At 35.2% G+C, this 22286-nt stretch overlaps 1 protein-coding gene across 1 annotated transcript in view; it reads left to right on the top strand.

Moving 5' to 3' along the window:
- Nucleotides 1-19285: 19285 nt before the first annotated feature.
- Nucleotides 19286-22286, top strand: part of LOC134659866 (uncharacterized) — a 71165-nt gene continuing 68164 nt past the window's right edge. Inside the window, exon 1 of the mRNA XM_063515578.1 lies at nucleotides 19286-19731. Within this exon, the coding sequence (XP_063371648.1) occupies nucleotides 19677-19731 (55 nt within the window). The 5' untranslated portion in view covers nucleotides 19286-19676. The remainder of the gene's footprint in view (nucleotides 19732-22286) is intronic.

The following is a 22286-nucleotide window of genomic DNA, read 5'->3' as shown; positions in this document are numbered from 1 at the left end:
AATACTTACTATTTTATAGTAGCAAACTAGATACTATACTATATCTCAAAGAGCCGAATCCAAATTGAATTACATATTAATATCAATCCTCCGCTCACACACATGTGGCTGTGCCCTAGAGCGGACGAGTAATATTTTCTTTAGAATTACGAGTAATTCCAACAGATTTTTTTTTATTATACATAGAATAGGTAGGTACCTACATAAAATTATTTGAAGATCAAACGGGTTTGATTTTGAACATAATGCTACATGAAAATGCGTAGCTTGGTGGACGAATTTCAATTTAAAAATAACCTTTTCAAGCGCTTCTGTGGTCTCAAGCGCTTAGGTACAGAATATTATTTCGAGCGAGCAATGAATTGTGCGGTTTATTATCACCATATACTGGCTATTTTTGCGAGGAATAATGCGAGGACAAAAACATAGCGCATTCAAGTTTAAGTGTGAACAGGAGGAATTTCATCTACCTAAATGTAACGATGTTTTTATTTTTTTTCTGTCTCTCTCTGGTTACGCTTCCAGGGTACATTCCAATAGTAGTTCCAGTGAGTAGTCACAGCGTGGCAGCGGTCTGATATTGCGGAGCCATTGTCATGCTGAAGCCTAAACTAATATGTTAATTAGTCAGACAATTGGGTATCAGTATGAAATTTCGGTTACATAATGTATGGTCTTCTGTCATAACCAACACACGTATGGGTTTGACGAAAACAAAATTTTTGAGTTTCAGTTCGAAGTATGGGGGAAATTTATTGTTTTTTTTTTTCTATTTTTGTGTGAAAATCTTAATGCGGTTCACAGAATACATCTACTTACCAAGTTTCAACAGTATAGTTCTTATAGTTTCGGAGAAAAGTGGCTGTGACATACGGACGGACAGACAGACGGACAGACGGACAGACGGACAGACGGACAGACAGACAGACAGACAGACATGACGAATCTATAAGGGTTCCGTTTTTTGCCATTTGGCTACGGAACCCTAAAAATGGACGTATGGGAAGCCTTGACGCTATCTATCAGGCCAATTCGAGTTTTAGTTATTCGATCGGTTTCCGATATGATACTGACAAATCAATATCATATCGGAAACAGATCGGATTACTAAAACTCGAATTGACCTAGGTATATGTCGACAAAAATATGACCATCGGTTAATTACCTCAATATTAGTAAATAGGTACTTTGCTGGGACATCCATTTTAAAGAGTCCTTGAATGTTATATCTCTTTTCCACACCCTTTCGCGTGTTTCAAATGTGTCATTTAGTATGTGGTCCAAGATAACAGCAATCATACCAAAAGTACTACCTATACATTTGAATAATGAACCATCGTTAAAATCATTTGCGGTTTTTGAGATTTAGGTACGTTACCTATTTAACTAAAATATTACGTTCTATGTACGTGTGCGGTCTCTTTAGTTGTAGTTCTTTGTTGTTTTTGATATTATATAACGTAATTTTATTATAACAGACACCAAGTAATATTTTTACGTGTAGTATTCAAAGTCAAATCAGATGGATCTTTCTCACTGCAACTCGCGTGCGATCTAATCCATTAGATAATCAAGCGCTACACAGTCCACATTGGCGGCAATACTATAAAATTAATATATTTAATTTAATTATATATTAAGCATACTTTTAATTAAATTTAAACTCTCCGCTCCATTATTAATCTTTGGGCCAGCTGTTATATGTATGTCATCTGTCTGACCCGTTAGTTGGAGCTCACACGACGGTTAAAAGTATAAATTATAGCTTTTACTAGAATTATGCCAGTGCCATTAGGTATATTTTATGTTCCAAAGTCCGATATTAGTAGAATTATACGCATTAATTTTGCAGTACTGTCATTATACCTAATCCTTCCACTAAGCCCGAGTTCATGCGAGAACCCATTCAATTAGAATGTAATCCAAAATCTATTGTTCTCATTAGGTATTCATTCACATTTTTGATAAGAATTTTATATAGCAAACTGAGTGCCTTCATGTATCCTCTATTTACCTGACAAACATTGGGAAACAAGCAGACTTGATGTGGGTTCAAACTTAGATAGGAAATGAAACGATAAGGTACTCAATTACGGTATCGTCTTGGGTCGTTCCATTCGTTTTTCGTCAAGTTTTTGAATTAGTCCTATTCTCTGCTTTCGTGACGCATTCTACAGTGAAAGCCACCGACGATTTCATTTCATTTCATTTATTTCCCACATATAAGCTAACAGTATTTCACCAAAACGCTTACACGGTATAGGTACAATAAAAAATAAAAACTTAAAACTAAACAGTTGTGCGTAACAGGCATGCAATAAAAATTAAGTCAGAGAATATACCAATTAATTACACAGAAATCACAGAATAAATAAATGTCGCTATCAATAAAAGTCAGTAAAACATAAACAAATAAAAAATAAGTCAATAAAAATTATAATAATACAATTCATTTACATAGAGTCGAGAACAGGTATGACAGCTTCTAGGAAAATGCCTAACTGGTTAGCAAAGATGTCGGCATCCGGGACCTGCATCAGCAGATTATTTATAAGTGCGACGGCCCGAGCGGAGGGCGCACTCGCAGCACGTACAGTCCGCGTCACAGGGCCTGCCAGTAGGCGCCTACGCCTTCGTGCGGGACGTGCGCCACCCGAAACCGAATCCCCTTCCATTGGACAGAAGCTGGGTAACAGAACAGCCAGCCCCACGCGGCCCAGGACACTAGGATTGTCGACTCTACCCCAGAACAAAGAGTGGAAATGCGCTACGAGGAGGTTTTTGCGCCTGAGTTCCAGAGAGTCCAGGCCAACCATGCCCAAGACAAAGCGGGAAGGGTAGAGAAAGGGATAGTAGCCAAACATCTTTTTATAGGCAAACCTGGCAAATTTGCGCTGCACTCTTTCAAGCACGAGCGTATACTTGGCCTCATGCGGATCCCACACGATAGCTCCATACTCCAACCGACTCCGAACATAGGCAAAATAGAGCGCCAACGCTGGCCTAAGACTTGTAAATTGGGCAGCTGTTGTGATGATTGTGACGTGTGTGATTGTGACGAATGTAGAATGGGTGACGAAAGCAGAATAGGACTAATTTAAGAACTTGACGAAAAACGAATGGGACGACCCAAGACGATACCTCAATTACTTATCACATACAATTATGTTTTAATATGTATAATAATGCATTTTAAGAGGCGATAAGTAAGAGTTTATTTTAGTTTTTTAATTAAACCTTGGATAATTTTGCATAAGAGCATGTAAGTGCGCAATATACATAATTGTTTCTATCTAAATAATAATGGCAGTACACAAAATACCAATAATTTTAACTTATAAACTCATCCGCCTGTCTTATTTTTTGTGTATCACGCTCGTATCGTATGTGATTTCTAAATATTACTGTTATTCGGGCAAAGTTGCAAATCATCATTTTTGGTGGTAAATGACTGCCTTGTCTGAGTTATCGGTTGCCTTATATCTTTCTTAATTACTCAGGACAAAATGCGCCACGGAAATTGATTCTACGCAGATGATTGATTGACTGATTTTATTCTGACCGAAATCTTCGTTTTCTACTCATTCAGTTCATCGTTTTGCGATTTTAATAGACAATTGATTTAAATTGATAAGTTGATAAATATGTAGGTACTTAACGTGTACATCGCTAAGTATACATAATAGTTACGTCGATTCCTTAAGTTTATAATCGTTTACAAAAATGACACGTCAGTGGTTATGGGTTAAAAGGGTGTTTATAAATATGGCATAATTTATTCAAAGCTTTCTTATTAGCTGCGCATTGCTTACATTTCAAACAATGATATAGGTTGATACGGTAAAGGCAAATGGTGCATAATTTAGTATCTTTCATGACGGAATTGAATTTCAGAGGAGTTTCGTTTAACGCTTCAAATATTGAACAATAAGCTGAACGGTAATAGAAATAACATTTCGATTGATCGCCTAGTGGATTAGTTAATAAACATAAATAAACCACAATTATATTTTATAAATTGTACGTTATACAATGTGAATCACGGGGTTATGCCGCTGCTGCTTAACGGGGTTTATGCTGGAACATGTAAATACATACTTTAAAATCTTGTAAAACCCATAAAAGCAATGAATAAATTATGAATTACGAATTATTATGAATCACTCGTGCGTCTATCTGTCTGTCTGCCCGACCATTTATCTCCAAAACTACTGGGTCTAAAATTTTGAAAAAAATACACAAAATAGTTCTCTACCTATAGATGACAGGAAAACCTATTAGAAATGTGCAGTCAAGCGTGAGTTGGACTTAAATACTTAGTTTTTGATCCGACCCCTACTTGTGTAATGTATTTTTGATATCTTGTTCAGTCGTAGGGTACAAACAACCTCTTTGCATTACCTACATTTTTTCTTCGTATAACTCCAAGATGGTAGGTTAATATAGAGTTGTGCTGTTCGGCTGTCTCGGCGTGATCATGAATAGTTAATAGTTGTCACACATATTGGTCCGTCATTAATTGAATACAGACCCGTGGCCCCGTGCAGGCAAAGCTGCCCCCCTGTTAGCTGCGGCAGGGGACTCGGCGAACCACGCCTAGACATTTAATTACTTACTAGATTATATATGGTGTGCTGTCAGTCATGTTAAAGGGTTGTCGATCTTTCTGTGTTTTTTCGCGTTTCAATAAATTGTGCTGCAGTAATAACGTTAATAATTAAAACAAAATTTAATGTTTATATTCTGTATTTCAATATGTTTTTTAAACTTGTGAAATGGTTGCCTGCTTGTATTATGGCCGCCATGACATTAAATGTTTAGACGTTTCATAATTTCATTATAAAAAATTGCATTCAACTTGGACATCGGCACTTTAACATAAGTGGCAATAATGTATTGTGTTGCCGTATCACAATTAAGCCTAAAATGATATTCGTTTTAAAAAAAGAACTGATTTCGCTACCACTCCTTGGCATCCGACATAACGTTTCAGTTTTAGGCGCTATTATTCTATTTGGCTAACTATCAAATAACCAGCTTCTGTTCCAAAGTTGTTGTAATATGATATTAGGTACCTACTTTTCTGGTACCGTAAAATGGGGTGAGTAGGGTCAAAACTGAAATTCAAACCCCGATAACATTTTATTTTTACATATGAAAACTGAATGGTGTCATATATGATAAGTGTTCCGGACGTTTGTATTTTAGTTTTTATTTTATTTTGGGTAGTTCCATTTCATAACTTTGACGATAAAGAGGAAAACCCACCTCACCCCATAGTGCCTCGTATTTGGGGTGAGAGGGGTTTTCATACAAAGGTGATTTTGGAAGATTGTTGGATCGATTTTTTTTTATTATACGTATTACTATAGCTCCATTTTAAATTGGAATACATTATTTTTGTAGCTGTAGCCTTAAAATCCCTTCTCACCCCTCTCAAACCTTCTCTCCCCATTCATAACCCACCTCTCCCCGCGAAACCTACGCACCCCGTTTTACGGTAAGTCTTTTTATTATTCATTGTATTATCAAAATAAAAATAACAAAATACTTAAGTGTTCAAACTGAAACAGTCTCCAACATGTAAACAGTCAAAATATACCTATTCATAAGAGATGTTAACTAATATGTATTAATGTATTAGAACTAAAATTCTTATATTTAACCAAACTATCAAATTAATAACTGAGGGAAGGACAAGCGCTAAAATCTTTATACAAGTAATATTAAAAGTTTTATCAATAAAAAACATTAATAACCGAATGTCGTTTGCCAATTAAGAATGCCACTAAATAATGTTGTTAAGTCAGCATCATGCAGCATTATGAGTTTTAACTACGACCTCGACGACCATCTCGGTGATAGGCGTGCATCTCATGCACGGCTTTCATTTCATAGCGCATGCACCAATCAGCGTGAGCCATCTTCAAGGTCGTATCAAAATAAGATCAAAACTGTAACAAATCTGAATAAGTCTCCAATCTGTACAAATGCACGGTTATGATGCCTATCTCAGCAGCAAGCCATATCATTAACAACGAATGAGAACGCTAAAATATTCAATAACTCAATTTATCTGTATACCAATCCATGGCACAGCCCTAAAGCGAATTGTATGTATTATTAATTCATTGTACTGTCCCAACAATATCTATTGAAGGAACGTCAGTTTGCCGCAACTATATAGACGTCGGGACGTTTCAACAATTCGCGATGGGTAAGTCAATTTATTAAATACTAATTCCCATAAAAATAGACTACTGACACGATGTTATTATTGGTCTTAATAGATAATATAGGTACTCTAGTGGCTCCTTTAAGATGACCAAAAATAAAAACAATATTATTACTATTATTAGGCAGATGTGATAAGGAGTGTTTCGCTTGTCTCATTATTGTTGTAGATAGCCATGTATTAATTATAGTTGCATTTTAGCTTTGTGCGTAAACTTTTATGGCTATTTATAAATTCAAAGCGTAAACTTAGCTTTCCGGGCCGCTCTCATAAGTATATGCATCAAACTGTAATAAAGGCACGTGTATTATTATATTAAAGTACACCGTCATCGCCATCTAACAATAAGTGATGCGATTGAGGTTTAAGTAAAAGGGTAGGTAGGTACTTGAAGAGGGTTTACGTACAGTCATCTACGACATTCTACATTACGTATGAAACACACTTAACTATTAGATACAGAAAAGAAATTCTCATACTGGCTTAGAACGCACTGCGATTAATTTCATGCAGTTTCAGTCTTACAAGTGCATGCGCTTATGAAGCACACCGTACGTTAAATTTTTTGCGGTTCTACAATCGTAAGAAAATAATATCAGCGCGTTCTAAGCCTGAGTCGGAACAGTTACTTTATAGAATAAACAGCTCTCTACGTGATGAATGCCCAGCTTCAAAAGGTAAACACATCGCAATGCAGAACATGATGCGCTCTCATAATTGGAAACCAGCTTCTATGATAGTACTGATTGTTTCCTGTAATTCAAAGATATATCTAATCGTATAAATTAATTACGAGTGGACGGACTTTCAACAAATATACAACGTACCTAATGGTTCAAATTAGAATTTAGGGGGATAAGCGACCAGGGCAAGAGTAGATAATGACGCTTGTACCTTACTAATTATGCAGACAATCCGAATGTAGAACAATCATGTTACAGTTTACTACTCCCCGCTTCCCGCTGCCCGGTGGCTCTGAGCGTAAAGTGTTTATGATATATTGTTACCTATAAGTTATCTAGGTGAACGGGTAATGGATATTAAGCATATAAATTTTAAGCGCTTCTCAAGATAGAAGTTGCCTATCTCGAGTTCAGTTTACAAATTTGTAGGAGTTTCGTGCCTTCAAGCATGTAAGTGCTGCGCTATAAAGCGTCTACGAGCTACGGGTGGCGTAGCACTTTACTACGCCGAAGTGAATGCGTTAAATTGTTTGGAATGGACAGGTTTTGTGGCATTTCAATGCATTCGTGTTCAGAATGTTTGATACTGGATTATGTTGACTGTCATTTATTGAAGTCTAGTGTCGTTTATCGCTTTCTCTAATTTATAGTGCAGAGGAATAGGGTTAGGTTACGCCATAGACTAGGAATCCTCTAGACTGAGCATAGTGACGCTACCCCCTCTGCCACTTATACGGTAGTTTTACTCCATCTTCGAATTAATCCCGTGCCGTGATTGGTCCGTGTCTTTGAAAGGATCGATCACGACACGGGATTTGCTCACCTCGTCCCCCCGCACCCCCGTATTTTTGGCAGCATCGGTTTCATGAAATAATTACGGGTCTAGTCTAATTAGTAGTCTATGGGTTACGCCTAGCCCGACGTGGCCGGGTGGCCTCGAGGTTATGGCGTTAGCTGCGTAAGCTGAAGGTTCCGGTTCGATTCCGGTCTCGGCTACTGGAGGGCTTGGTCACTTTTTCTTTAGAATATTAAGTACATCTGTATTCTAGCTGTCTATTTCAGATTCTCTCTCTCTCTTCCAAGCTATATATCCCACATGGTGATGGGGTCAGCTACAGCTACAGCTATTTAATATCTCGAGTTAAAACAATAACAAGTATGATAAACAACATATAATTAACAAACACTATCTACGGAAAAAAAATATTAGTTTTAAGTGTACCTATATATTTTCTCTAGGTTAAGTTATATTTTAAGATTTGTCTCGCCCTAGCAGCCATGTTGTACTCTATAATGTTATGTTATTGTAATATTATACATAAACACCTTGTAATACCATGGTTGGCATTCAATAAATGATGAATGATAAATGATGTCTGGACCAGGCATGTTGCGGATGTAGATTTTTTGACATCCGCGGATGCGGATGCGGATGCGGATATTTAAAGGCTCACATCCGCGGATGCGGATGCGGATGCGGATGTCAAGATTAGGTACTTAGACAACGTCAAATATTAAATTTTTAGTATTTTTTTATTTAAAAAAAAACGAAACGTTTAGTATTTGAGCAAGAATATAGGTGCGTTATATTTAATAAACAGTAACTTGGCCGACATTTCTGGATCTAGACGATTTCGTTATAGGTAATGACGAAATTACCCAGCACTTACGCCGCCGCTAAGACGTTCCTGTACCAACTTGTTCGACATCCGCATCCGCATAAGCTCCGCATCGATTTTATGCGGATGCGGATGCAGATGCGGATGTCGAAAATAATGCGGAAGTTCCGCGGTTGCGGATGCGGATGCGGATGTTCGCAACATCCCTGGTCTGGACCTTGTCCGGCAAACAATGAGATATGATATTCTATTCAAAATACGGTTGATTTTGGAGTAAGTACCCTTGACCAAGGGTACCGCTAAAGAGCATGAATAAACAGTTTCACAAAGGGCTAAGACTCCTAGAGCAAGTGTTTTAATCGCCGAGATAGATAAAATATGCAGGACGTCTATTGTAAACAGGATTTTCACGCTCGAAACGCAAGTTGTCCCCTTTAGAGAACAATGAAAAGGTTTGAGCAAACAAAGGTATTGTGAAAGTGTTGTACGCTCTGTGGTTCCGCATGAATGTTTGTTCTAAAACTGACTTCGTGTATTTGTTTCACATGACTAGGTCCACGTTTCAAATTGATGAACAGAGTTATTTTAGGTAGGTGTATAAATAACCGACTGCTTTTTATGTAATAGTTGAAGTGATGTTGTGTTGTACATTGCTTTGAAAGACGAAGAGGGGCCCGAATCTCTGTTTCCTAGAGGCGTATTACGATTTTAATAACAGGTTCAGAATTGATGGATTTGTTATGGATTTAATCTGTCAGTGTCAAAGTTACCTTTGACCAGGAAAGTCTCTTTTGAGACGGGGGTCATATCCATAACAAATCAAGACCAAATTTATAACCTGATATTACAGAATACGCTTCCTGTGCAAAATATACAAGAAGACTGATCAATAACAGACATATATACACAGAACCTAGTGTATAGCAGTGTGTGTTTAAAAACACCTTTTTGCAGACATTGAAATCCATATACGATTATACGCGGAACAAAAAAAGTAAGTAAAGAAATTAAACGAGTGTGTTCGCGAAAGTGCAAAATAACACAGGTATCGACTTATGCGTGGTTCTAAAATCAAATGCTTGCAATATTGTGTCCTTAAAATGATGGTTCTCTGGTAGCACATAATTTACGGGACGTAATGGTAATAAAATACACTCTAGTCGAATTTTAGTTTATTACCTATCTGTCTAAATAATGCATGGAACGTAAACATGCACTTAAAACAATAATACAACAAGTCTTCAACTTCAATTGAATTTTAGTTCAAAGATAAATAATTCATTTGCTGTAATTACTAAAAGAATTCAGTTAAAACAAAACTTAAGCATAAGTTTAGAATAAGAAATAGTATTTCATAGAATGGACACGTTATACCCCGCCCCAATTGGAATTGCCTACATCACCCCGAGGCAGAAGTTTGTCTGTCTGTTCGATTAACAACGCAACGATGGACAGTATAAAGAACCTGTGTATTGCATTACACGCTTGTAGGTTTCGGTAACTAACAACTTTTTCTTCTACGCAGAAGAAAAAGTTGTTGTATAGAGAAATGGTGTTGAGCTTTATTTAATATTGGGCTCTCCCCAAAATCACGAAAAATAATAGATTTTCCATTAACCTACAATACATTTCAAACACACAGTATCTAAATCTACAATCAGGGTCCCATAGAAAACGTTGACATATTGACCAGCAAAATGTTTGCGACATTACTGTCATTACTTGCATTACTCTTGCGACATTACTGCTGCGGCATCAACGCAGCCGAGACAAAAAATGAGTGACGGATTGAATTTCATAATAGCGGCAGTAATGCGACGGCGAACGTTTCCAATTATATCAAGGAAATTGTCAGACAGAGCGCCCACGTCAACGCTGCAGCGCTAATGTTGCCACAGTAATGCAGCTGCAGTTGCCATCTAAACGACACCTTAAGACGAGTTTTTACGAAGAAACTTGGTGCAATCTCCTTGACGAAAGAAGTCCCGCCGTGAATGCAATCTTTGCCGTCCGCGTCTTTGACGTAGCGCTCTTACACAATAAGGACTTCCGCGTACTCGAAAACTTTAAGTAGTAAAAGTTAACTATGATAATAATAAGGTATTTTTAAACAGTTGTCTGCAAAAGTTTATGTTTGGTTAGCATTAACTCGTCAGAATATCATAATTTTAACAGTGACTGCGCCTCTGATTTCAGTTAAAACTTGCCCAGGTGACCGGCACATTCTCTAATGTCATCAAAAATGTAGTGCTTTAAGAGCACAAGCAATAGTATTTACTGTACAACCTTATTCCACTAGAGTATTAAGTCTAATTTAAAGAAAGTGCGTTTGTAATTGTGATGTTATGTTATTAAATTTGCCCCACCTAAGCGTATCTCATTTGCGGTTGTAACGCATAGCGTGGTCGCGAGTATTTGGCGAGTAATTGCCGACTCGCGTGACAATCAACTCCATACTGTGAGCTTTTATTTTATACTGTCATAATTATAAAACATGACGTAACAATGTGGAATGGGGTTCCATGATCTTTGTTTCGAAGAAATTGTAGCCAAAAATTACTGCACTAATCAAATACTGCAAAATAAACACTTTGTGAAATAAGGAAACTTGTTTTGACGCTGCCGCGTGTCTAGATTTGTTATCTTTTGACTAAATAGGAGGGTCATTCAAATTACGAATATGATCTAATTTTGCCATCTCGCTCTCTACTATGGATACAAGCGCGATGCACTACAACTGATGACAAGATGAGATACATTTATGAAATTTTACAATTCTGATAAAAGTTATCTTCATCCTACAGAGTTGCAATTCTATTGATTAAGTCAAGAAATGTTGTTGATGTTTCTTATTTTTGGTATTAATTCTATGTAAACTTACTTTTGGGAGCGAAGAGTACCTACACAAAGTAGTGACTGCGTTAACCATTCATAGCGGAAGCGTGCAAATTCTTCCGATCTCCCGTAATGGCCGTAATAAAGCACTTTTGTTTTATTTTTGGCACTTCTCAGAACGGGATTTTATGAAAATTGTTTTAATTCTCCAACTTGACTCAGGAAGTATTTGAAAAACGAAATGGATTCTATCGAATTTTTAATTTAAGAGTTTTTTACTTTTACTTTTATCTGGGCTTGGGATCGTCGTCTTACAACACTGATTTGGTGCCCAATCAGTGTTGTAAGACGACGATTGAGGTTTCATTTTTCATAAAAATTACGTCTAGTTTAGTAGATATTTGGAGTTTAGAGGCGCATTAGAATGTTCAACTCAGTTTATTGTGATATAGAAAATTGACAGTGACAGCATCCGCGTCCATGTCGCCGCAGTAATGTCGCAACAGAAATGCGTCTGCAGATAACATCCGAACACCTTTAAGGTGCAATTCGGATGGCTACTGCAGCTGACATTACTGCTGCAGCGTTGCTGCCGCTGCTCTATCTGCCAATTCTTTCATAAAATGAGTGACGTTCGCCGCCGTAAAAATACGATTTTGCTTTGATTTTGGTAGTTAAATCCACTTTCTTAATAAATTTTAGCAAAGATAAAGCGTAAAATAAATGACACGTCATAAGTTAGATTGTTCAATTATCGCCAGACAAAGCTAAGCGGATTTCAAATGGAGCGAAAGCTGCCTTAATTAGGAGTGACTTTTTAAATTAATTGATAATTAAGCTTTGCTCTCACAGCGACCATTTTCAATCTCGTTAATACGGGTGCTGAAGTGTTTTTGGAATAATATTACATTGTGATCGTAGTCCATTTTTGGTCAGCTTAAAATTGCCTACTTATATTATTAAGCATATTATTTTGCACGTTTTTATACGCCCCTGGCAACGTATACTCGTACAACTTTTAAATATCATTATTATGCTATATTCCTTTTAGATAAGCATAATAGGTAAGTATACTCCACACACATTAAGTAACAATTTCTTAATATCTAAAATTTCATAAAATAAAATCATAAAAGCAAATAAAAACTATACGACTTAAAACTAACGTAAAAAGTCCCCCAGACCTATTCCATGCGGAAGGGTGCCCATAATGCTGCCCATAATATCATTTAATCTGAGTTAACAGCATGATTTAATAGTTTTATAATTCCTAACGTTTAGCATTTGCAATGATTTGATCATGGACCTAGAATATTACGGACGGTCTGTCACCTAAGACAAACTGTGACACTGCAATGGCGGACGGTTTGAATGTGTGCGTGTAGACGAGTGTTACCATGTAACACAAATTCTCCCCTAAAGGTGAAACAATTATTTTTAATATCGTCCTTGTTTTCAAATAAAAAAATTAGGACAGTTTTACGTTAGACCAGCGGTTCTCAATCTTTTTTTTTGACGGAACCCTTTTGGAAAAGAAATACTTGATGGAACCCTACAATAAAACAATAGTTTTTAGAAGTGTATTTTTTTATTAAATAAGCATAATTCTAAATTCTTGCGGAACCCCTGCAGGGGTGTCGCAGAACCCTAGGGTTCCGCGGAACACACTTTGAGAATGGCTGCGTTAGACAATAAAAAGCGGCCAAGTGCGAGTCGGACTCGCCCATGAAGGGTTCCGTATTTAGGCGATTTATGACGTATAAAAAAAAACTACTTACTAGATCTCGTTCAAACCAATTTTCGGTGGAAGTTTACATAGTAATGTACATCATATATTTTTTTTAGTATTATCATTCTCTTATTTTAGAAGTTACAGGGGGGGGGGGACACACATTTTACCACTTTGGAAGTGTCTCTCGCGCAAACTATTCAGTTTAGAAAAAAATGATATTAGAAACCTCAATATCATTTTTGAAGACCTATCCATAGATACCCCACACGTATGGGTTTGATGAAAAAAAAAATTTTGAGTTTCAGTTCTAAGTATGGGGAACCCCAAAAATTTATTGTTTTTTTTCTATTTTTGTGTGAAAATCTTAATGCGGTTCACAGAATACATCTACTTACCAAGTTTCAACAGTATAGTTCTTATAGTTTCGGAGAAAAGTGGCTGTGACATACGGACGGACAGACAGACGGACAGACGGACAGACAGACAGACATGACGAATCTATAAGGGTTCCGTTTTTTGCCATTTGGCTACGGAACCCTAAAAAGGTGTGTACGTATCTGATTTTATAGGTCTTGAAAATGCGCAATATTGCACAATTACTTTGTGCAAACATTATTTTCAATACCTAATAATATTTAGCATCGTAATGAAATCAGTTCGTCATGTTTTTTTAATTTATACAATTAACTTGAAACATATCTGGTTTTCAACAAAAAAATTATAATACATAAACAAACAAACGTTAAATATCGCTCCTTAGTATCGGGAAATTACCATACCGACCTAGTTTGAAATGCACAATCAATAATTTAACCATTTACCTAAATGATCTCTTAATACATAATGATTTAATAAGAAGGGTATCAATTACCCTACTTTCGGGAAATTACCCTATTCATGTTACTGGTCACACTCCTGTTTTGAAGTTTGATAATTTATAAACAACAAATTATCGTGATTTTACGTACTAATTGATAAACTTAAGTATGAAAAGTTATTCCGTGACTTTTTTTCTTTCGATCGGTATAATTCTAGCAGGATTTAACTACGCATGCCGGCATATTTTATATTTTTCTTCGACATGTTTACTTCAATGACGTTTCGATTCGTCTGACGCCAAACTGGTGGATGTGGGCTGTCAATGTGTGTGTGTCACGCGTAAATACTTAGAAACTGGTGGATGTTGGAATCACAGTTGTGTTGTAAGCGAAACTCTGTCCGTAATATTATAGGTTCATGGATTTGATTATATTTTTATAGAATTTGTATTGGATCCAATTTGCAACCGAAACACATAAGCACAATGACAGCAGACAAGCTGCGTAAATATTCTGGCTGACGGTTTTAATTTATTTGGGCTCCATTTTCATGTTTTCTCCATATGTCCGATTTTGTATCACATTTATGCTTGTTTTAGTGCAAAAATATTGATACCTACCTACTTATTTAACTAGTATAAAAAATTGTGTGTTATAATAATGCCTAAAACGTGTAATATTTAGGACTTTTCATTGATAAAACCACATTCATATTTATTGCGTAAAAAGCTGATAAGTAATGTATTAAACGCAGTGGCAAATGCCGATTATGTAGTTATATTCGTAGATAGATCGGAGATATTATTATTGGGTATTTCAGTAGGTAGTTAGATTAAAAAAAAACTATCTTGAGCGATAGATAACTTCATTAAAAGTCCGTAGCAAGCTCGGTTCTCCATACAAACGTATGTAGTTCCGCTCTCATTTTCAAACGAATACATATTTTGATTACTTTGTACTCACAATAAGATAAGGTACTTATATCTATGCCTGCAATTAGTTTATGTAGCTCCAGATACAATAGTAAAAAAACCCGAGATTTTAGTTTTTCAACATGCAAGAGTTCAATGAAGGGTTCCACGAGGATTTGAGGGAACTGCTCATATTTTAAGCATACTTATAGCGATATTTTTAAATCTAAAATCATGTTATTTCTTACATAAACAATGCTAGTCGGTGAAGTGGAACTCCCGATGAAGACCAAAATGAAAGTCTTTTACGACAAGTAGGTATTTAAGATTTTATTTACGTGTAGGGGTTACTTCATTTGAGATGGTCGTAAATAATTTTAATGGCATTTTCAACTGTTTTGTAGAGTCGATTGTTTTCTATTAAAAAATATTAATCAAAACGCAGCAAATAGAAGAAATGGGACAAGTGGAAAATACACCAAAAATGATTAGTAATTTCAACGCTTACATTTTTATGTTCGACCATTTTTACCCAATTATACATTTACAACTTCAAGTATACAAAAAAACTTTTATTAATAATAAAGTTACGAAATTAATATTCATTATATTTGGAATCTCAACATACCTAATACTCGTATCTAAACATGAATTCCCAGATACTCAACTCAAGATACTCGTCTTGCGATCGAATGTCGAATCATTTATAGAACACTATTTATATGGAGGTACCTACATCTTATCACACTCGTAAAATCCAATAGCAATTTGATATCAATAACAAGGAAAATGGTTAAGATTTATTCACCGAAAATCTCCGAACGCTACGAGATCGACAAAAATGTATAATATATCTTTATCGATAACAAGTAGATGATACTGTATATACATATTTAAGTTGGTTGATTGCCTATCGATTCTTGAAAAAGTATTTTTGTAGTCTCTAAAACAAAACAAACGTTAATAATTTGTTGAAGCATCGGTAAAAGTTGAAGAGATACAGCAACATAAAACTAGTGGTAGTAAGAAGTTTTTAAGAATACTTATGACAGAGAAATTTCAAATGTCATAAAGGATAAACGCCTTCTTTTCAAGAGAGCCATAAATAAAATTAAAATTTTATAAGTAAATTCAGCCACGGACATCTTAAATATGTCCACCTGGCGGTCTAGCATGAGTTGCGTTCTCGCGCGCGACTCCATACTTGAAGTCGCGCAAGATGTATGGGGTCGCGCGCGAGAACGCAACACATGCTAGACCGCCTGATTACAATTTTCTATGTACAAGAGGGCCAGGCGCGAGGCGACTGACTGTACTACTAGTACCAATGCTAATGAAATGCAAAATAAATATTAGGTAAAGATGCTCAAATCAATGTCATATTTCGTTAAATACAGCGATCAAACATACGTCCGGCAAGTGGGTCGATCGTGTTATCTGGCAACCTTAATTTCCTCGCATCGCATAGGTACGAGTGGATATTCATTTCCGCTCAGGAAATTAGAGTTCACGGTAAAATATGTAGTCTTAAATTTATTGCAGAAACTTGTGCTAGACGGTCAACATTGCTTTGTTGACAATTTATATCACAACTTTTTCGTTTTCAGTGATTGGCATCGATCGAAAGAACGTGCCTGAACCTCGGTTATGAACTTTTTATTAGACTTACCAACTAAGTACACAATTATTGGAATAAAAATGGTCCTTGAAACTTGCAAGTGCCTTATTTTGTTTCATGTGGCGTTTTCAGCGTTTACCTACAAATTGTTTCTTCTTTTTGTATTTGCCGAAATTAAAAGGTAATAAGAGCGTCATATTTATAATAAATATCGTAGACGTTTTTATTTACTACAGCTAGCTATATTAAATTAGTACATGCCTTTGATACAAGGACCAATTTGTATCATATCAGAAAATAAATAACAACATTTTAACATAGTAACAATCCTGCTGGCTTCAGATTCAGAAAGATTCGGTATCAATAGATCCGATATAATCTACAATGTAAAATGATAGGGCAGATCAATTTTAGCACATGGATCATAAAGGTCATGGACAAATGAATTGCTATTTGTAAGACAAAATGTTTTCTGTTAGTAAGAAAATATTACTTTCAATGTGAGGAAATATTGCTATGCAGTTTACGCGGACAAGGTTTTAACCTAAAAAATATGTTTTATATAAGGGTATTCTATATTGCTAAAATGCTCAATACAAAAAATACTACATAGATGATTTTTACGCAATACTGTATTCATTTCGGTTAAAGTTAGGCTAGGTTATCGATATGAGCGTGAATTTTTCTAAATTATTTAAAAAATAAAAGAACTAACTGTACCTATGTAAGAGTAGGTAGCTGGTGTATCCACTAAATAAAGGTATATGTACAACCCTGAATAAGCAAATGTAACACACATAAAAGACGTTTCAGCAATAACGTCAATAAAATGAGCAAACCCTTTTCATCAATCTTGCAACGAAACAAAATTTAAATTATGATCATGTTATCGTTTACCGCGCGATTATGGGCACCTTGGGACCCTTACCTAAATCTACATGGCTGTCAGGGTACCCCTATTAACGCGCCAAATTGTGCCTGCCTCAAATGGCATGTGTCCAACTTTATCTGATTTTGTTAAAAATTGGTTAACTGCCTTTTAAGCGATGTTCAAAATTATTTATTTTACGAAAGGGTTTGCATTTGACACGTGTTAGAATATTTTGAGGATGCTAGACATGGGTTCATTGTGTATATTAATAGGTAGGTAATGTTATCCCTATTGTATTATATATTAGGTATATAATGTTAGAAATGCGAAAGTCTATTTATTGTATTACATTTGCTATGGGCATAGTTTGAGGGACGGAAAAGGGCACATGATAGTTTTTATCCACGAGACCTAGTTGCGGGCAGATGCTATTTTTCTTTATATGAGTGAATTTCGTCAATAAATGTTTAGTAGAATACAATTTTTATAATACTTAACAAGATTTTTGCTTTGAGGTAGAAATGCCAATGCATGCTTTTACGCGAACAAATCCAGTATGATGTCTAACTTGGTCTAACCTAATTTCGATTCATACCTTCTTCAAATGTACTTACCTACTTACAGTCAGCAGCAGAAGTTGCTAAGCGGGCGAGTTGATCAAAATGACCTTTACGCGACTTTATTGTTAAGAGAATAAGAACGTGTCGAGGTAATTTTGAACACCTCGCCTGCTTAGCAACTTCTGCCGCTGACTGATGTACATTCAGATAAGTAGAGTAAACTTGTCAAGCTGCTGCAGTTGGCAAAAACTTGTAGTCTAACAGCCCGTTGATAGTAAGCAGTCACCGCAGCCGCATCGTGTTCCGATGTTGTAAAAATAAATAAGTACCTATAACTAATCACAGCACATAACATAAATACTAATTTTTGGTGCTTGCCTGATTAATTTAATTAAGTATATATTGTATGTAATTAAGTATATGTTGTACTTACAACTCCACTTGTGTGATCCACTTGGATCACACATGTACTAGACGATAAGTGCTTACTCAAGCCACACTTTGTACTCAAACGATAAGCCTCGGGCTATCGTAATAAACACAAAACGTTAATTTAACGCTACAATGGCCTTTACAATACATTAAAATTTGCATATACCTATTTGACATCGTACCTAGAGTTAGTACAAGGGTACAAAATAATATCTCGTTGTGTTAGCACGTGAAACGGCTTACCTACACTGCTTAAGTACCTACTTAAGCAGTGTAGGTAAGCCGTTGATATACCTATATCAACCTTGAAATAAATGAGTAAAGGGGCTTTTTCTAAAATAAATATCGAAAACCCGATTCTTTCAAATCTGGACGTTCTTGGGCTCATTCTACTCAGAATCGACAGCACTCTCCATCCTATCATTAAAAAAAGATGTCCCAAAATGTCCATTCCATTACGTCACGTTTTTAGTATGAGAAAAATTTTCACTTGTATGTAACGTGACGTAGTGGAATGTACAATTTTCATACAAAATTTTGGGACATCTTTTTTTAATGGTAGGATGGAGAGTGCTGTCGATTCTGAGTAGAATGAGCCCAAGAACGTCCAGATTTGAAAGAATCGGGTTTTCGATATTTATTTTAGAAAAAGTCCATAGTGCAATATCTATTGCACTGAATCAATTTTTTAAAGAATAATGTACTTAAACTGTAATATAAATACTTTTAACAATCCAATCTCATTAGACCACTAATTTACAAGGGTCCTTTTGTTTTAAATCGATCATTAATCCTTATCCAAAACGTTTTTATTGATGACAAAAGATAATAAAAGATTCAGCACGAGCAGGTGCGAGCCGTATAAAGCAAAGTAGTTAAATAATGGAAATAATGTGGTGCTATTCAAAGGATATAACTGACGGTCTAGCCGACAATTTTCATTTAAATTCTACCAAATGATTTGCCTACAGTTTTGTACCGTTTGGTCTAGAGAGGTACAGAGCCACAGCTTAGCAAACTAAGCGCAGAAAACTCTAGTGATCTGGCGGTATCCAAGCCGGTTCTATCGACGTTTGTTTTCAAACGAGCTTTCCCGCTTAAATCTGACGTTTCCCCAGTCGGGTTGTTTTCTTCAGTGCTCTGCGGGACTCCCGAGAGGGTAAACGTATCCGATCCTGATAGATTTTTGGAACGTTATTTGAAATTCAAATTTAAATTTCGATTTTGTTTAGTACCACACAATACAATGGCAATAGTAACAGTTTTGAAAGCGGACAGGTAGTTTTTTTATGTGAATATGTATGAAGTTAAGGAACTGAAGAAAGTTTAAGACTGTGAAAATAGTGGGTTAGTGATTCGAAAATGATAGGGCGCCTGAAGTCGACATTTTTGTTTATTTTCTTGCATTGTTTTGGAGGTAAGTAAGACTTTGTGAAAGATTATACTAATTTAAATTACCTGACTATTGGTAAAAAAGTTTTTAGGTTTATAGGATCTTTTCCTATACGAAACATAATGCATAGGTATCTATGTTTCTCCATAACTTTTAATATATTACAGGCATTAATGTAATTCATCTTTGTTATCTATCATTAAATCATCTTTATTCTATGCATTAAATGCAGTCGTAGGTAACATATTTCTTGATAGAATTGTTTATTGCGATTATTTCCAGGGATTGGATGGAGTAGCCTCATTTCTCGCAATAATGTGAGTCTAAAATTAAATAATCACTCAATTTATATTTTGATTCCTAGTAAATGAAGAGCACATAAATGTAGATTTACTAAATAAAATAAACAGTATTTTTCCAATTTCTGCTTCCGCACAGACTCTACTTTAATGAATGACATTTTTTTTTCAAAATGTAAATCCGCGGATGTTTTTACTATTTTACAGATAGTATATACTTAATATTATTATCATACAGTGTATTTTAACTCTACCTACTTTATATATGACAACGACTACGTACAACTGTAAATTATATATTTTTTTTAAATACGAGTACTATCTCACACAGTGTATAATACCTACCTAAATCTATATAATCAAATAAAGACAATTAGATATGGGTAACAACAGCCGGTCTTATCGCTTAAGAGCGATCTCTTATCTTCAGGATTCCAAATATATATCAATAAATAAATAAATTAATTAATTTTGTAGTCACGACCACATTATTTCGAATAATGACGCTACTCTATCCGATTATAAAAATTATAAAAAAATAAATAAAATTCCTGATTAAGTATTGCAAAAATTACTAGAAAATCATATTTGTATTCGACCGAAAAATAAAAACAATTTATAATGAAAAATACAAATTATATAAATATATTAATATTTAACAAAAGGGAAATAAGATTGACCTTTTTACTATTTAAGTACCTATGTGCCTACGTATTTGTACATAAATAAATTCAGAAAAAAAAATTGTTATAAGATGTATTGCTAAGTTGGATACAAAATGAGCTGTAAATAAACAAGAACTTTTTTAAATATATTAAAGACGGGTCACTCACCTATTTTAAGTCGAAAAACGCTCGACATGTTTACCGTTTTTAATATATTTAATATGTCTTTGTCTCACGGAAGTTTTGTTATTAAAAAAACTTTTTTCCAATTAACTTGTTCCTTTAAAGTCTATAAACATTTCTGATTCTATCTCAAAAAGTTCACAACTCCGTAAAGGCCGGAAACAAAAAGTCTGTAACTGTGCGAAGTTCCTTTTCTTATCCTGCCAGGCAGTCGAACTAATTACAATACAAAACTCCTCTCTCAACTCGTCATTATAATGATGTTTTTAAAGATTTTTAACAATTTGTTGATTAAGACAATATCACCAAGAGTTATTGTGTACAATACCTATATAGGATAGGATACTATAGGAAACTTCTCCGGTTTTGATAAAAAAAAACCTTAATAAGTCCGATAAAGAAGTATAAAATCTTCCCTCATATGTTTAATTTTACCTTTTTTATGTTTTATATAACACATAACCAAAAAAAATCAAGATATAACATATACACAAATGTATCGCATATACACTATATTTCAGTACGTTAATTATACTATAGTTGGTCAAAGATAGTATGATTCGCTCTGTCTATGTTTGAAATGAGACACTCCTTTGACAAACTATATTATAAAAGTAAAAGCAATTTTCTGGGCGTTTTATATACAAGTTGTGATTCGACTATATAATTAATAATATCTATGTACTTATCTACTCATTTCAATATACCACTTTAATGGTGTAGTATAATTTGGCTTATTAAGTAAACGGGCGCAAATGAGCCGACAGCGCCGGGACTTAATCACGACAGGCTGACGTTGACTATAATTTTAATTCCTTATTCTTGAATCTCCCGAAAAAAATCGAGTAATGAAGTTAATAAAGAATAATCACGGATACATTTTGTAATTTAATAAAGTTTCATAATTATAATGATTAGAAATGTACATAGGTATTTAATGTATTATGAGTATTGACATTAAAGGACACACATTATACTACATATGGGTAGGGTGTTTTTGTAAATTTCTGTTCCATTTGTAATAGATTATATATGTATATAAATTTTTAGTTTTCCTTTATTAAATAGTAGTTTTAGTTTTGTAGGTAGTTTTAATTTTATTTAGGTTACTTTATTGTCTTTATTGTATTATACAAAAGGTTAATGGTATATAAAAAATCATACAAAAATAACTTAAATAAATCTAAATATTAAAATATTTTAATCAAAAAGACCTCCGCGAGTTGTACCGGGTGCAAAGGTGCCCATGACACTTGCCGCGTTGCCACGTTGGATAGCGATGGCCAGCCTTTGCACCAGGTACGAACCCGCGCGAGCATCAGAGGTCCTCTCCCTAATTCTACGTCCCACCTCCCTTATAAAAGTTATGGCGTCAGACCCCCAACACCCCGTTACCTCGAAGGCGAGTGGTACAAAATAATAATTCGCCTCA

The sequence above is a fragment of the Cydia amplana genome, chromosome 2 (assembly GCF_948474715.1).
Source record: "Cydia amplana chromosome 2, ilCydAmpl1.1, whole genome shotgun sequence".
Taxonomy (NCBI): domain Eukaryota; kingdom Metazoa; phylum Arthropoda; class Insecta; order Lepidoptera; family Tortricidae; genus Cydia; species Cydia amplana.
This window is presented reverse-complemented; position numbering and strand designations above follow the sequence as displayed.